Source organism: Medicago sativa, chromosome 7, assembly GCF_051527215.1.
Source record: "Medicago sativa cultivar Bolivia chromosome 7, Bolivia_mono, whole genome shotgun sequence".
NCBI lineage: Eukaryota > Viridiplantae > Streptophyta > Magnoliopsida > Fabales > Fabaceae > Medicago > Medicago sativa.
The window spans coordinates 75942231-75959520 of NC_140755.1; the positions used below are offsets into that span (position 1 = coordinate 75942231).

General features: G+C 33.5%; 1 protein-coding gene across 1 annotated transcript; it reads left to right on the plus strand.

The window, feature by feature from the left end:
• Positions 1–10031: 10031 nt before the first annotated feature.
• On the plus strand, positions 10032–16236 carry LOC146908563 (F-box family protein). Its single transcript, XM_085729869.1, has 6 exons — positions 10032–10128; positions 10821–10997; positions 12087–12506; positions 12597–12778; positions 13129–13247; positions 15668–16236. The coding sequence occupies exons 2-6, from the start codon at positions 10862–10864 to the stop codon at positions 15945–15947; spliced, it is 1137 nt and encodes a 378-aa protein (XP_085585995.1). The 5' UTR covers positions 10032–10128; positions 10821–10861; the 3' UTR covers positions 15948–16236.
• The last annotated feature ends 1054 nt before the right edge of the window (positions 16237–17290 follow it).

A 17290-nucleotide genomic window follows, 5' to 3' on the forward strand; every position in this document is an offset into this window, starting at 1 on the left:
CAGAAGGTCAGGCTCAGACCTAAAAAGTAAGCCTATGATAGGCCGCAGACCAGGCTTAGGCTTTCAAAAAGTTTGGCAGGTCAGGCTCAGGTCTTGCAAAGCCTAACTCGGCCTAGCCTATTCCCACCCCTAATTTGAATTCTTTTCTACCATCCTTCTCCCTTTCTCCCTCCTTCATAAAGTTGTATCCATCTCTCTCTAGATTTTAGAGAGAAGATCAAGAGAGATTGAAAAATGAGGGAGAATGAGGGAATGATGGAATAATGAAGATGATCCATTAAACATTTTTTAAACTGGCCGGTTCAAAATCGTCTTAAACTTATGTTTTAAGTTGGTTTCTATCAACGGCTGGCTCAATATATATATATATATATTAAAATAAGGGTCTTGTTAACAAGTGCCCTAAGGGCATTGTTTAAGGAACCCATAAAAGGAAAATATGTCTTGAAAATATAAGTCAAACACTTGTTAAAGTCATACTCGTACAATTTCCAATGCAAAAGTTGTTACTTTTATATGCTTAAATAATGCCCTTAGGGCACTTGTTAACATTTTCCTTAAAATAATTATAATTTTGTCTATAGTTAGCTACAAAAATTACATAATATTGTAGTCAAGTGTATAAACGTTTATACATGAACTTCAACAAATACTAGTAACTATAGCTACCCATGTATATATTTCTTATCAGTCCAAACTCACTTTATACTCCTCTTTTTAAAGGTATTTTAATAGCATTATTTAAGGGTTGGAGAAAGAAATGGCCTTTTTTGGTGACAAGGAACGGTAAAGGGAACATCAACCTTGATCAAACCACACCATTAATCAAATCATCCTTGGCAACCCTACATAAAATAGGTATTATTTATAGAAAATTACACATGAGTGGAAGACAAGTGGACAACAACCGCTAAGTTTTTTTGAATGACAAAACAAATCATCATAAACATAACATTTATGAACCAAGAAAACATAAACCAGTGTCTTGAGTCACTATAGAATCTCTAGTCAAAGTTAGGAAGACTCTTGGAACGATACAAACTATTGGTTGTGCACAGGTGTTTTTCCCTTTCAAATTTAGCCGAATAATGACGAGAAAAAGCAATTTTTGGTATGAGTTGAATGAAAAACTATCAACAGTAAAATTAGGAAGTTATATAAAGAGCTAATGTTGGAGAAAATTTTTGATTGTTGGTTTTTGAGCAGTTTGCCAATGAGGCCTAACATATAAGTGAAAAGGTTGCATTGAATAAAATGAGTTTTTTTTTTTTTTAGCTAAAATGAGATGATGGGATGCTATAGAGTGTTGGTGCAGAAATGAATTGCATTGTTTGCATAGGAGGGGGAGTTTGTGAGAGCCAAGAGAAATTAATGTGGGACCATTCTAAAATACAACATGTGAGATTCTTCTAATGGTGTACGTATACCAAATAGAACTCTTAAAGATATGATAAGAAGCATGATATACTATTCTACCTTATCAAAATCACTATGAGGAGAGGCACTAATTAAATGCGGAGCTTAAGTTCTCAACAGAATATCAACTAAAGTAGTTGTTTACGAGCTTTGAAGGGTAAAGTTTCTAGTATTGTGTTGAATGCTAAGGTTAGCGACCTTATTGATCATTCAAACAAAACTTGCAAATCATCACTGGTTTTCCAATTGCTCTAATGATTACTTGAGTCCATGTTGACGAAACAAGTAACCAAATTTCGGAGAGAGCTACCCCTCTTCTTGAAGATTGGAGATTGACCAATGTGGTGAAAGCAAATGAACATAGCAGTTTGAATACCAGAAATGGTGTGCATCAATATCCGAATGGTGTTGGGGGCAGAGACGGTCGAGACCGACTCTGTTACGGTACAAGTGTAACATAAACGCCTCGTTTTCCTCATATCACCATAAGATGAGTACTGATATGTGTATCCGAGAAGATAACTGTTGTTTCGCGATCACAAAGACTCTTTGGTTTTTCTTGTTGTGTTGAGTTGATATTGGGGAAGCATTAAAGCTATATTATGTGTTACTATGGGTGCATGACCTAGTGTTCGATAACATTGATTTTATTCTTGAGTCCAAGAAGGTGATGGATTCCTTTCACCGAGGCAGCACAGACATTACACAATACATAACTATCATGAATAATTGTAGAAATTTATGCTAACAAGTGAGGTCGCTCACACCTTAACGCAGGTAGCCACATATTTAACTAACTCTCATACCTTTATTAATGTGCCATCATGCATTTGTGATTTTTTTAATGGATGCATTTGTGATTTGATATATCTAATAAAATGTTATAAGCATGTTTTTCTATAACAAAAAATGTGTGGAGGATACAAAATTATTTTGCTTGTGGATATTAGACAAAATTAATGTTGGAACATGTGTGGAAATTGAGTAAAAAGACTAAACACAAATTCCCATGTTGGGTGGAACTAGTGTTGTGTGAATTGAAAAAAGTGGAAGTCCCACATCGGATGGAACACACACATTAGTAGTGTTTATATAGTGGGGGTGTACCTCTAATTAATGGGGGTACATAAGCACTAGAGAAAAAATATATATTGATATATATTTTATTATTTGGAAATGATAAATTAAATAATTAATTTAATCATTATTAGAAAGTGCTTTCTTAGTCCCCAAGTTTTGCTAAAATATTTTAGTACATAAATAATATATTTTTGTACTAAATTTAATATATTTTAGTACTCAATTAAGATATTTTTGTACTAGATCTAATATGTGAATTACTTAATAGCAAAGTAATATGTTACTTGTTCCCAAAGTTTCTCATATTACTTGTTCCCAAAGTTTCTCACTTATTAGTTGTGAATTTTCTCTATAAATAGAGAGCTCACATAATGCATTCCACACACCGAAAAGAATTTCATTGAGTTGTCGGGAATTCTTTTCTTCTCTTCTCCCTCCGACTTGTGTTAACAAGTTTCTTCTGCTTCTACTCCTTTCTGTCCCTTTCGGTTTCAAATAAAGCGGTTACGTACCGTATCGAGTGGCTTCGATCAATCGATTGAACCATATTTTAAGAGTGTTCTTAAGACCATAGTCCCTTTTTCGGTTTAATGTCCCTTCGGAATTAAGAGTGGTCTTAAGTTCATAGTCCCTTTCGATAATATAAGTCCCTTCGGAATAAAGAGTACTATTAAGATCATAGTCCCTTTCGTAATAATAATGTCCCGTCGGAATTATGAATGATCTTAACAGTATATAAATTATTTAAATATTTTTCTATTTGAGGAGAAATGGTGGTATCACCATATTTTGAGTGGTCGTAGTACCATATTGAAAGTTTGGAGAACTTAAAAGTTAGAATGGTGGAAACACCATATTTGAGTGGTCTTAGCACCATATAGAATGGTAATAATACCATATTAAATTGGTTTCAGTATTAATGAGTGGTCTTAGTACCATATTTGAAGGTGTAATTCTCGAACGGTTTTCTACGGTGCAGTAGTTAACCGCACAGTTGTAGCTGGGCTTGTTTTATCCTGGAGGCGGCGTGGTTGATAGTCTACCTTGCACAATTTTGGGTAGTGCCACGAAACGTCTTAAAGAGAGCGACCTGGTCGTGACTCAACCTAGTAACAACTTCGGTAGATAATAGAATTTGGAAATCCAAATACAATAGTTTGGAAATCCAAAAACAACAATTTTAAGACGTTTCGATCTGCAATGTCTACCGAAGAAGTTACTTATTGAGGTTCAATTGTCCCTAAATACATTAAGGATAAATCAAGCTATAAAATTACATTCGACTGAAACAACGAAGTGTTTGTTGTTTCAAACAACAACACTAAAATTCAACGAAGAGCAACGTTGATCCTTACTTGACATTAGAAGCCAGAACTTGCTTACCGTTGATATTAAGTAAGAATACGCTTTTAAAGAACTTTTATTCAATTACATAAAAGTATGAACCCTACACGTTGGATATGAATTCACTCTTGGGTGCTATTGAAAAGTCAACGTTGGCAGCAAATCTTTTACTGGTTACTATTAAAGATATTGGTTGCTAATGTACTAATAGTCACTTGGGATGGACTCATTTGTTACTACTTATTGCTCTTGGAATAACCAGATTGGGAAATTGCCTTGGTTAATCGGTTAAAAGAACTAGCATGACTTTAGTTCGGTACGGAGTGCTAAAACTGAGAAGTTAGTTACTCTAAAAATTGGAAAGAATTTGAATTTCAGATTTCTATTGAATAAGACTGAGTTCACTCAGACTTAAAGAGAGACTTGTCTACCATACATTCTTGTGCAAAAAGATTGCACCTTTGATGGTATGTTCAAAATTAAACTCTCCTTCTATTTTATTAGTTGTGTGATTTTAATATTTGACATATCAAAATTTATTGTGTGAACAAGCGTTTAATTTTAAACTTGAGTAACTTGGACTTAATTCCAACGTTATATGAGTAGACAAATTTATTTATTGCAGTCAAGAAATATGAACCAAAAGTTCATATAAATCAGAATTTAGAGAATATGAATCTCTAAACATAATAGATTATGATATGTGTGAATTTGATGACACATAAATTAGAAATGATAAAATGATGTTTTTATCATATTTATTGATGACTGTGAATTTTGGAAAATAAAATTGATATGCTTGAATGTTCAATTTTTATAACGAAAATTGAAATTTATAGAGTACCCAAGTCTAAGAACAAAAATTCTAATTAAGAAATTTTTGAAGAAAAGACAATCCAACTTGTCTTATTTTTGAACTTGGAATTGTCCGGACTATATTTGGCTTCAGGACCCCAAGAGAGTTAAACTCACTAGTAGAGCCTATGAATGTGTATTCATTAGGTATGTTATAAATAACGAAGCATATAGGTTTTAGGACCTAAATGTTAAAATGATCATAGAATTAAAAGATGTTGATTTCTATGAAGTAAGTACCCCTGTAAATTAAAGAATAGTGGAGGCACTAGTGGGCGTAAATTAAATTCCCTTCTAAAAATTAAGAACTAGTGGGGGCACTATATCTAATCACATTCATGTAATTAGAAATAGTTATGAAAACATCATATGAGATGTTATAGAACCTCAAGGAGGTAAGAAAGCTAAAATTGCTAAAGAGTATGAACTTGGTTTATACATTGGAAGAAGATTCATTAAGCCTTAAAGAAGTTATATCCTCATTGGATGCTGAATTATGGCAAAAAGCAATAAACGATGAAATGAATCTTCTAGAGTCTAACAAAACATGACACTTGGTTTACTTGTCTCATAGTTGCAAAATCAATCGGTTGTATTTGGATTTTGGGAAAAAGAACTAAAACCTGATGGTACGGTTTATGAATACAAGGCCCTCCTTGTAATCAAAGGTTTTAGACAGAGAAAAATATAGACTTCTTCGACATTCATTCACCAGTCACGAAAATGCTATCCATAAGAGTACTAGTCTCTTTAGCCGCCGTTCATAACTCGATAGTACTCCAAATGGATGTGAAAGTTGCCTCTTTTTATGGTGAACTAGAAGAAGAAATCTATATGAAACAACCTGAAAGTTTTGCGATTCATGGACAAGAAAACATGGTCTGTAAGTTAGATAATTATTTGTATGGTCTAAAATAAACTCCTGAGGAATGGCATGAAAAATTTGACATTCTAATGCTATCGAATGAGTAAAAAGTGAATGAAAGTGACAAATAATATTTGCACGATCATATGTCTCTATGAAGACGACTTGCTCATATTTGATTTAAAGATTCATGTTATGAATTATGTGAAATCATTGTTTATCAATAACATTGATAAGAAAGACCTAGACAAAGTTGAAGTAATTCTTGGTTTCAAGATTACTAGATCGAAAAAAAGAACTTTTTTGATAAATCTCACAAAGTTGAGAAGTTCTTAATGAAATGTTATTATTTCACCGTAAACTTGCAATCATATATCATGATCCAAGTGTAAGAACACTTGAGATGGAGTTAAACAAACAGAATATGCGAGCATCATTGGCAGTCCTTAGGTAAGCCACTGAATGTATTAGACCCGACATTGTCGATGTCGTAAAACTCTTGTGCAAGTTTACTAGTAGACGGATGAGAAGCATTGTCATGCTATAGAAAGAGTCATGAGGTGCCTTAAGAAGACTATGACTCTAGGATTACTTCATGAGGAGTAACCTATTGTACTTAAATTGTACAATATATCAAATAGAACATCCTTCAGATGAATATTTAGCGACTAGTGTTTGCACATTGAGCATCACTAGAGGAGTTGTTTGTTAAAACAAATGATATTGACTCAGTCCACTATGGAATTAATCTGAGATGAGAACACTAGAGAAAACTAGTGAAGAAGCAAGTTGATAAGATACTTGCTAGCTGAGAACCCTTAGTGGGTGAAACCGTTGTTCGAAGTGTTAAATCATTGTGATAGTCTGCAGCTATTACAATAATTGAGAATCGTTAGAGACGATAATTAAGGCATGAACACATGAAGGATTAGAGAGCTAGCTACTCTCAAAAGGAACGGTTAAAGTAGATCATGTACGTACTGATAAAGAATTAGTTAATCCTTTGACGAAAGGAATTACTAAAAAGAAAGTCCTAAACACATCCAATAGGATGGGACTAATGCCCAAAGATCACAAGTGATGGTAACCCAACCTACATGACTGGAGATCCCAAGAAATAGGTTCAATGGGTAATAACAAGTCACAAGTGATAGAACATGCTATGATAAAAGTAAGAAAGCATGATTCCTGCAGCGATAGAAGGATGAGATAATAGAAACTCTTAATGAGATCTATACTCTATTTGGAGTGGAGTACATAGCTACAGGAGTACTCTTGATAGACTCACCTATACGAATGTGGAACTAAGGGCCGGTTCCTATGGGATTCGGGGCAGAATACCTAGAGTGTTCGTTAAAACCGGGATACACGTGCAAGGCCATAAACGCACGGGCTTTTAGAATACACCTTAAGAAAAGGTTTGTGTGTGGGTTCTATGTCTGAGATAGAGTTCAATGCTGTAAGCAACTCTTGTTAATCAGAATTTTACTCGCTATGTAAAGGTTCAAGTTGTACGCGACACCTTTGTTTACTAGCAAATCTTATGGAGACGTTTTTGACGTTATTTATGAAACCATTTTTTAAATTCAAGTGGGGGATTGTTGGAACATGTGTGGAAATTGAGTAAAAAGACTAAACACAAATTCCCATGTTGGGTGGAACTAGTGTTGTGTGAATTGAAAAAAGTGGAAGTCCCACATCGGATGGAACACACACATTAGTAGTGTTTATATAGTGGGGGTGTACCTCTAATTAATGGGGGTACATAAGCACTAGAGAAAAAATATATATTGATATATATTTTATTATTTGGAAATGATAAATTAAATAATTAATTTAATCATTATTAGAAAGTGCTTTCTTAGTCCCCAAGTTTTGCTAAAATATTTTAGTACATAAATAATATATTTTTGTACTAAATTTAATATATTTTAGTACTCAATTAAGATATTTTTGTACTAGATCTAATATGTGAATTACTTAATAGCAAAGTAATATGTTACTTGTTCCCAAAGTTTCTCATATTACTTGTTCCCAAAGTTTCTCACTTATTAGTTGTGAATTTTCTCTATAAATAGAGAGCTCACATAATGCATTCCACACACCGAAAAGAATTTCATTGAGTTGTCGGGAATTCTTTTCTTCTCTTCTCCCTCCGACTTGTGTTAACAAGTTTCTTCTGCTTCTACTCCTTTCTGTCCCTTTCGGTTTCAAATAAAGCGGTTACGTACCGTATCGAGTGGCTTCGATCAATCGATTGAACCATATTTTAAGAGTGTTCTTAAGACCATAGTCCCTTTTTCGGTTTAATGTCCCTTCGGAATTAAGAGTGGTCTTAAGTTCATAGTCCCTTTCGATAATATAAGTCCCTTCGGAATAAAGAGTACTATTAAGATCATAGTCCCTTTCGTAATAATAATGTCCCGTCGGAATTATGAATGATCTTAACAGTATATAAATTATTTAAATATTTTTCTATTTGAGGAGAAATGGTGGTATCACCATATTTTGAGTGGTCGTAGTACCATATTGAAAGTTTGGAGAACTTAAAAGTTAGAATGGTGGAAACACCATATTTGAGTGGTCTTAGCACCATATAGAATGGTAATAATACCATATTAAATTGGTTTCAGTATTAATGAGTGGTCTTAGTACCATATTTGAAGGTGTAATTCTCGAACGGTTTTCTACGGTGCAGTAGTTAACCGCACAGTTGTAGCTGGACTTGTTTTATCCTGGAGGCGGCGTGGTTGATAGTCTACCTTGCACAATTTTGGGTAGTGCCACGAAACGTCTTAAAGAGAGCGACCTGGTCGTGACTCAACCTAGTAACAACTTCGGTAGATAATAGAATTTGGAAATCCAAATACAATAGTTTGGAAATCCAAAAACAACAATTAATATACTATTTATCCTATCTTTTGTTACCTTCCTAATTACTTTTATCACGTTGTTCCTCAGTTATCCATTTGTGAGCTTATTACATCCATTCTTCATGCAAAATCTTCTTCACCCATATGTAAATGCCGTTACCCAACATGCTTGACATTGAGGGTTTTTGATTTTGTTGAAATGTTTTTATATAGAGCAGTGCTATTTAAAGGGAAAGAAATTTTCCCGAACTCATCAAGAATAAAGTATTGATCAATTAAAATGTCAACATGATAGAGAAATTGAAAATGTATGTTCAAGACAAAATCGTGATCCTCTTCTCGCGAGATCCCGCTTTTATATATGCTTAACATTATTGATATTCGATGTTGCATCTCTATATTCATTTAAATTTTTTTAAAACCATGAGATTAGAAAAAGGAATATCATATCGTGCTATAAAAAAATGCCATGCCCTATAATTTATGGTGTGATGTACATGTTTAGTGTTATTTTAAATAAGGATAGATATGAAATGAAAAATTATAAGTCATTGTATTCGATTCAATTTACAAATAATGAAATGAAAAATTTATGTTAATGAAAATTGATTTAATTGGTACGAAAGCGAGTCACTTACAAAGTCGTTAATTCTACTCCCGCTAAAGCGCTGACTTGGTCATGGTGAGTTGCCATAACTCACTTAAACTTTCTCTCATCAAAAAAGAAAAAGAATGAGAAATTTATATGTCATAAAATATTCAAACAATTAAATGTAATCTTTATTGTATTTCACTCTCATTTCCATTGGGCTTGATACTCATCTCTTCCATTTCATTCATTTTACATTATCCAAACTAACGGAAAGATGGACATCAGTCTGTTCTTCTATCCGTTTTTCTATTGCGCTTAACTCTATATAGAAAAAATATCAACATTAATGTATTCTCTTCTATCCGTTTTGTCAAATAAGGTTTATTTTAATTGTTTCAAATATTTTTTATGTAGTGTTGTATTTTATTTTAATGTAATTTGACTATTTTTAAAATTATTAAATAAAATGTCACCTTAAAATCATTCATCTCTTTAAATATAAGCATAAAGTACCGTTTGAACTGTAAATTCAGACACATAAGCCGAGGTGTCTGGGTTCGAACATCAATATAGTAATTTTTGACCTAGTAATTTCAACATTTTTGTCAATTGAGTTATGACTTCGATAAAACGTCAAAATTGTTAAGTCAAACGTCGTGACTGAGGTTTGGATCTCAGCTATTCAATTTGTATTTGTATGTTTCTATGATTATTGTCATTTTTTCTAATGTCTATATATAAAAAATATAGTTTAGATTTTTGATTTTTTTAAGGAAAGATTTTTGATTAAATCCTCTCCTCAAAAAACAAAAATTTAGATTAAAACCTAAATTAATTTTTTTATTGCATCACATCACTTAATTTTTTTTTATAATACATCACTTAAATTGAATGTATACACAAATTAATTAATTGAAATATTTTTCTTCCTCTCAAAAAATAGCTATCAAAAAAAAAATTTGAAATATTTTTCTTAATTGGTCCAATCTTTGCACTACTAAAAAGTAATTTGGTCCTATCTTCTTCTTCTTCTTCTTCTCTTCTGCGATTTTCTTTGATTATACTTCTAGGGTTTCGCTCCTTCCATCATGGACTCATAAAAGGTTAAAGTTTTTCGATCTTCTCCTCAATTTCTCTATAATCTCGTATACCCTTTTACTCTCTGCCTTCAATTTTCATTATTCTTCAGAAATTTCGCCTCTCAATTCAATTTTCCATTCTCTTTCCCCTCTTTCAATTCAGTATTTGTTGTTAATAATTTAACCTAAAACCTTTTTGTCTTGATTACGATGGTTTTGATTACCCAATTACGTTAATTTCATGACCCATTTCTCAATTCCTTTGAATTTTGCGTTTTTTAATTTTGAATTTGCTTGGTTATGTATTAAGTTGATCATGTTTATGTGACAGTAATTGGATTTATCTCTCTTGCGAATTGCAATGTATTATACTATTATCTGTTTGTGCCATGATTCGATTGTTGACCTAATTGGTGGGTATTTTTTTTTTCTTCAATTTCTGTCACTCCATTACTTTGAATTTTGAAATTATGTATCTTAGGAATAAGAAAAAGGAAGTAAAAAAAAATAAAAACCTTATTTTTTTGGGCAGGAATTGTTGTCTCAATTTTTGTTTTATATATTCATGAATAAGAAGGAATCACTTTGATCAATTAAAAAATGTTATAAAATATGGACCGAATTTTTGTATATATATTTGATTCTTCTGCCTCACTTTTGAAGTTGACAATGCCATTGCCAACTGTTGTAGTTGACCTTTTGATTCAATTTTGTAGGTTTGAGAAGATAACCTAGTTTGGTTTATTCACCAACTTCCATGTCCATGATGGACCATTCTAACGATTTTCTCAGCTTGATCGATATCGATACGTCTCTCAAAATTTTCAAGTGTCTGGATGATCCAGCGGATCTAGTCCGTGTCTGCTGTGTTTCACGATCTTGGCGACATTTTGGTGAGTTATAGTTGTACTTTATTTTTATGCCTCAGTCTCATGAGAAGTTCAAGTTTAGATCCTTGATGGCATATGTTTTACATTTCATTTTACTTCTGATATGTTTGTCCTTTTAGAATTGTGCTCTCTCTGCTATATTTTACTAGAGGTTAAATCCTCATTCATACTGCTCACACCTTTACAACTTAAAGTTAAATCCAGGCACTAAGCATTGTTTATGATGAAAATATGTACATATCATAGTAACAACTAGTTCTTATTAGAAACTATCTTCTTTTTAACTACTTCAAGCACCAAGCATTATTCTATATGACAAGAATTCCTACTTGTCATAGCAATGCTTTCTTATTAGCATCTTTCTTTGTTTCAACTACTTTAGCATAATATACAGTAAAGCACTGTTTTGGCCCCTCTAAGATGCACTCACTTTCAGTTTTGGACCTTTGAAGTTACTGGGATAGGCAATTCATTTTTTAGACCTTTGAGTACCTATGTAACTGAGTAAATTTGACGCAGACTTGGGGGCTAACTCAGGCATAAGGCAGCTGTTTGACAAGAATAAATATAAATATGTGACATACCCTGTACTTTGTGAAATTTAATATCTCCACGAACTACTGGTTTAGATCCTACTATGGCTAATTTTAAAAAAAAATGCTGGTTTGATGTCTTAAATAGAGACTTATGACATGGTCAGTATATCATTTAGTATATTTGGCTGGAAAGTGATTAGAAGATGTTTTGAATGAATTTTATTTGATCTTGATATGGGATAGGATTGAGTATTGGCTTCCCGTTGATGTATTATTTTAGCAATCCTTGTTACTTATGAGTTATGCATTGGGATTTGAAGGTGAATTATATTGATCTTGTTTTCTTTTACATTCTGCATTCTACTTATTTTTATCTTTCCATTAAAAAAGCACCTATCTCTTTCAAAATAAATAAATTATAAAGGCACCTATCAAATGAAAGAAACAAGTTCATTACCAGTGGGTTGCAGTCGCAACTGGATTTCTCATTCTCAATAGATACAAATTTCAATTGAAAATATTTATTGCAATGATTAACTGATGTTATGGTTTGCAGTGGTTACAAATGGCCTTTCTAAGCAGTTGTGCTTGAGAATGTTTCCTCAATTATCTAGAGTTGCTTGTGTTGTTGAACTGAACCAGAATGGAGTAAATGGACACACAGAGGTTGGATCTAGCCAATCTATGGAAAGTCCAGCTCTTCAGAAAGATCACAGAGTCTATAGTTATTTTGCCAAATCCTGCTTATCTCCTGTTGTTGAGGATTGCATAGCTAAGGCAATTGGTGCTTCTAGCACTGATAATTTCCCTCAGGAGAGCATTGATCACACTCTTGAGGAAAGAGACAACATTGGTGGTAGATTTTCCTATTGGTCAAGTAGTGGACAAAGTAATCCCAATGTACCCGAGACATTAACATACCACTTGACCTCTCAAATATGTGTTATTACAGAAATCAATATTCAGCCTTTCCAAGGTGATATTTGAAATCTTCAGAAACTATGTGCTCGACTCATTTATTTGACTTCCTATGTTTTTTCGCTAACAATATTTTTTAACTGTCCAGCTCACTTTCAGATGGGGTCACCTATATATTCAGCAAAATCTGTTAGGTTTAAAATGGGTCATCTTAAAGCCTCTTTAGATGATTTAGCTGGTGAAACGGCACCCAAAAAAAGAGATAATATAGCTGATGAAAGTGAAAAGTATGTATGGACCTATACATCACCGGAGTTTCCAATGGCTCAGGTTTGTACTTAGCTAGTTTCTGTACTTGTTTTTCATTGAATAATTTCTGTTGCATTGATTTCTTGATGCTTGATACAAAAAACTAGATATGCTTTGTTTAAAAGGACACTCTTCTATAAATATTGCAAGTAAATTGAAAAGTAAATTTGTTGGATGATCAGAAAATGTGTTGTATTACCCTCCAAAGTAGTAGAATGACCTAGCATGACGTTGCTGATAAAAATAAAATGAAAGCTGCACGACTGAATATAACTCTACATTCAAATAATTTTCCTTCAGTAACACTCTACTAATGTTTTTAACAATCGGAACTGTTTTATGTTTTTCTGAAAACGATTCCTTGTGAACAGGAAAACCGGCTACAGAAGTTCACGCTTCTAGAACCTGTACTCTGTATTGGTGGTATCTTTCAGATTGAGCTTTTGGAAAGGGTACAGAGGCAAGAAATGGATGGCTTATTATACATTTGGTGCGTTTATTCATTAGCAAACTTGTGTGTTGAGGTTTTATTAAAATTGTTGGCATAGTAGGTGTAGTATCCTATATAAATTCACAATAAGCCTGATGGAGCACTTGGTTTTAACTACAATTTAATCGTATTGTGTGCACAAATGATTTTAACCTGAGTACTGCTGAAAGGTGTTTGCATTTCATGGTCTTTTTATACTTAGAGGCATACGGTTGCAATCAAGTCAGGTTTTGAGCAGTATTGCCTCACATGGAACCATGCCTGGATTGAGTGGTTTATTTATCCTCTCAAACCCTAAACCCTAGGAAGTTATAATCTGGTGACTGGTTAAACAAGACAGTGTGTGCTATTTGAAAGTTAAGAAAGGTAGTAGGTAATCTATTAATGAGGTATATTGCAGTAAGAAAGGCATGGTCCCATGATAAAGGGAGGGAGGCATGACTTAAAAGGGTGAGTTCTAACTCAACAATATGTCGATGTAGACGCTCCACAACACAAACTGGACATTTACCTTGAGCTCGCGGGGGAGGTGTGTGTTTGTGTGGTGGGGGGGGGGGGGGGGGGGGGGGGGGGGGGGGGGAATATGGAAGTTGGTTTAGTTAGATGACAGCTGTCTTTGATTAATGACAGTTGTAACCAACTCAGATAGTTGACATAGGTTAAGTTATTGTTATTGAAGGATAAGGCACAGACACACAGTTATATAAAGCTATTGGCGACCTTTCGTAACTGAAATCAGAATCATTTAAATAAAAACAGAATTCTGAAACTGTCTTTCTCTCTCTCCTTTCTTTCATCTTACAGTGAGTTTGTCTAGCTGCTGGCTTGATGCTTTGCTGTTCTTTCGAACTGAAATTCAGTTATTTCTATCTTGTAGCAAAAGATAACAATTTATGCTTAGCTATTGTCTTATTGCACGTGAACTGTATAATGTTTTAGCCTTGTATTAATGATCCGACATCCTTTGTGTCCTCTTTTATAAGAGTCATTTGTTATGCTGATATAACCACCTAGGCTAGAGTTTAATGCCCAGACCCTGGTAGATGGGACCACAGTATTTTAAAATTTTTGGTTTAAAGGCTGCTTAATTCGGGCACGTTTGGCATCTCTCTCCAGAAGATATTTATCTGTCAATCAATATTTTCCCTCATTCCCCTTTCTTAGTTTTCTTTTTTATATTGTTTTATGTCATTGCTGATTATTGCCTTTCAACTAGGGCTGGAAATGAGTCGAGTCGAGTCGAACCTGTCTGAGCTCGACTCGACTCGATAAGGATTGGTTCGGCTCGAAACTCGACTCGAGTTCGAAACGAACCTTTTTTTCGACTCGAGTTCGGCTCGTTTAAAGTTCACGAACAACTCGGTTCGGCTCGTTAGGTTCATTTCATTTGCACGAATTGCATATTTCAAAACTTTTTTTTTTTTTGAGAAAAAAGGTTTTTTTGTCAAAAATATATGATTTTGACCTTTAAAAAAATAACAAAAATATAATTGAAATAAAACTACCGTAGAAGGTAGTAGCAATTTATATATTACTACTGTAGCATATAGTATAATAGTATCACTATTGGTTTACATTGTTTTAGTAATGCACTGCTCATATTTGTATATACTCCTCCTCGCTACTCTTTTCAAAACTCCCCGATGTGGGACAATTTTTATGCACATGTATATTTAAAAGCTTTGTGTGGGCATTAACTTTTTTTCCCTTTCTCTAGTATTACAATTATCTTTGATTTTTATTCAAATTAGCAATAAGTAATTATTCCTATGAAAAAAGTTGATAATTATTAGATGAAGCTTGTAATAAATTCTATATTATATAAAAAGTGGGTGTATATATATATCGAGCTGGTTCATGAACCAAACGAGTCGAACCATACTTAGTTCAAGTTCAACTCATTTATTTAACGAACTTAATTTTTAACTCAAGTTCGACTCATTTGGTTCATGAACCAAGTTCAACGAACCAATTATCGAATCGAGTATCGAACTATTTTCGAGTTGGTTCGGTTCATTGCCAGCCCTACTTTCAACCTAATGGTTGGTGCATTCGTGGAAAATTAAAATTCTAACGGGCTGTTTTCTCCAATTTTTATAAAGATTAACATGAACTTTCACCAAAATCTTGTTAAACATTAATAGGGAAGTGTTGTTGAATTTGAATTTACCCTTGTCTCTGTTCTATTTTACACTTATAATTCAATTTTAAGAAGTTTCCCCAAGTAGTTTTTGATAGAGCAAGATGCAACAAAATGAGTTTTTTAGCTACATAATCTATAAGTTAAGAAATGGACACACTCTGGTTTGATTAAAAAGGGGCACGTTCCTGACTATGAGTTTTTTTGCTGATTATTGCATAAAAAAATATAGTATTGTAGATACTTGTGCAAAGTTCCTGACTTACAATTGTGAATGCAGTATTGCTCATGTTCAAGCTCTGGGAATTCAGTTGTCACCAGCATTCACTGTTGATATTCTTGGGCCCTCTGGAATGTTTGTATTGAAGAGAAACCACGGGCCCAACTGTCAACCCACAGTGACTTCTGAAAATCAGTCTGAAGCAATCATAACTGATAGAAATTTCCGACAAATTGTGAATATATTGCGGGCACAAGTAATGGGAGTAGAAGCTATGGATGGTTGGGATGAAGAAGAATATGAAATTGAAGATGATTTTGATGAAGATAATCCCTTGTGATCTTTGCTGGTATAAACTGTGACGACCCCCCACCCCCCAAACAATAAAGGAGATACGAAAATTTAAGAAACTTCAGGCGAGGAGTCGTTGCAATGAAACATGTTTCTATGTATACTGTAACCTTTTTAAGTTCAGGTTTTCTGTGAGTTTACTATTTATTTTTATTCTCAGTATCTTATAGTCTTGGATTGTAATATGTTTAAATTAAATTCCTTGCTGTAGTTGTACTAACTGTCTGCCAGAAGCCCAGAAACTTAATTGGTTGAGTATGTCATGTTTATTTGTTTAACTCGGTCCTTTTCAGTGGAGCTAATTCGGATTTTCACCCTCCAATCTGTTTTGATCTGTCCTGCACAATCCATCAAAACAGGGTTGGCTTGTAAGGCTCATTTTTAATTTAATTTATTGATTTTACTTTTCTTCTGTTTTGTTCAATTTTTAGAGTATTTTTCTAAATAATGAAAAACTGGTTTGAATCAGGTGCCAAATTTGTTTATGCATTTATGTTATCAAGTAAGTATACATTGTTTTCTAAGTATAGAAAATAAATACCATTTTTTTACTCTTTATCGAAAAAGATTACACACCTAAAGCATTAGGATGCATGTTTTCCCCAAGAGAGAGCTCTGGTGGAGTTTACCCTCATCCGTCCGTTCTATCTTCTCAATGATCAATTGCGTACCATTCTCTAAAAGAAAGACTTTTGTTCAAGCTCTGAACTACGAATATACTGATAAGCAAGAAATGTGTGCCGTACATCGGATTTAGGGTAGAGGCGTCAAAGAATAACCGTTGTGGTTGACGACTTCTATTAAAGGGACTCTCTATCAAAACTCATTGACTTGTGCAACAAGCTTTTCAAGCTTTGGAAGCCATTATGTCTATGGAGAATGGTTACGATGAGGTTTTTTCCATTGGTTCCTCGAGTCTACAAATTGTGTTTTTTGTTTCTATCATTGACTATATTTGTATCTCGAGGAGTGTTATAAACATTCTCTTTCTAACACTCTCTCCAACATTTGCTCTTTTGGAAAAATACACATATGATCTTACTTAGGATTATCAAATTTGGTCGGGTACATCTTTGTCTATTGGTTTGCCCTAACCTTTGAGCGTTGAAGTTTCATATAATAAATGATCAATTGCCCAAGAAAATTTCTTTTATATACATGACTCTTTTTTCTTTTCCGTCTTTTTATCTTCCTTTCAGACATTTGCATCGCACCATTATCATATTAGTTACTTTCTCTATCTTCTTCTTTTTACATTGAATTTATATCTACTTTCAGGAATGAGATTTAACTTAATTTAAACTTGCTTAAATTAAGGATGCAACATAATTT

Excerpts from the sequence above, each read along its gene's own strand:
- LOC146908563 (XM_085729869.1), top strand. The coding sequence starts at position 10,862 with ATGTCCATGATGGACCATTCTAACGATTTTCTCAGCTTGATCGATATC. Across the intron at positions 12,507-12,596 it reads CAATATTCAGCCTTTCCAAG|CTCACTTTCAGATGGGGTCA; the intron begins GTGATATTTGAA and ends TTAACTGTCCAG. Across the intron at positions 13,248-15,667 it reads GATGGCTTATTATACATTTG|TATTGCTCATGTTCAAGCTC; the intron begins GTGCGTTTATTC and ends TTGTGAATGCAG.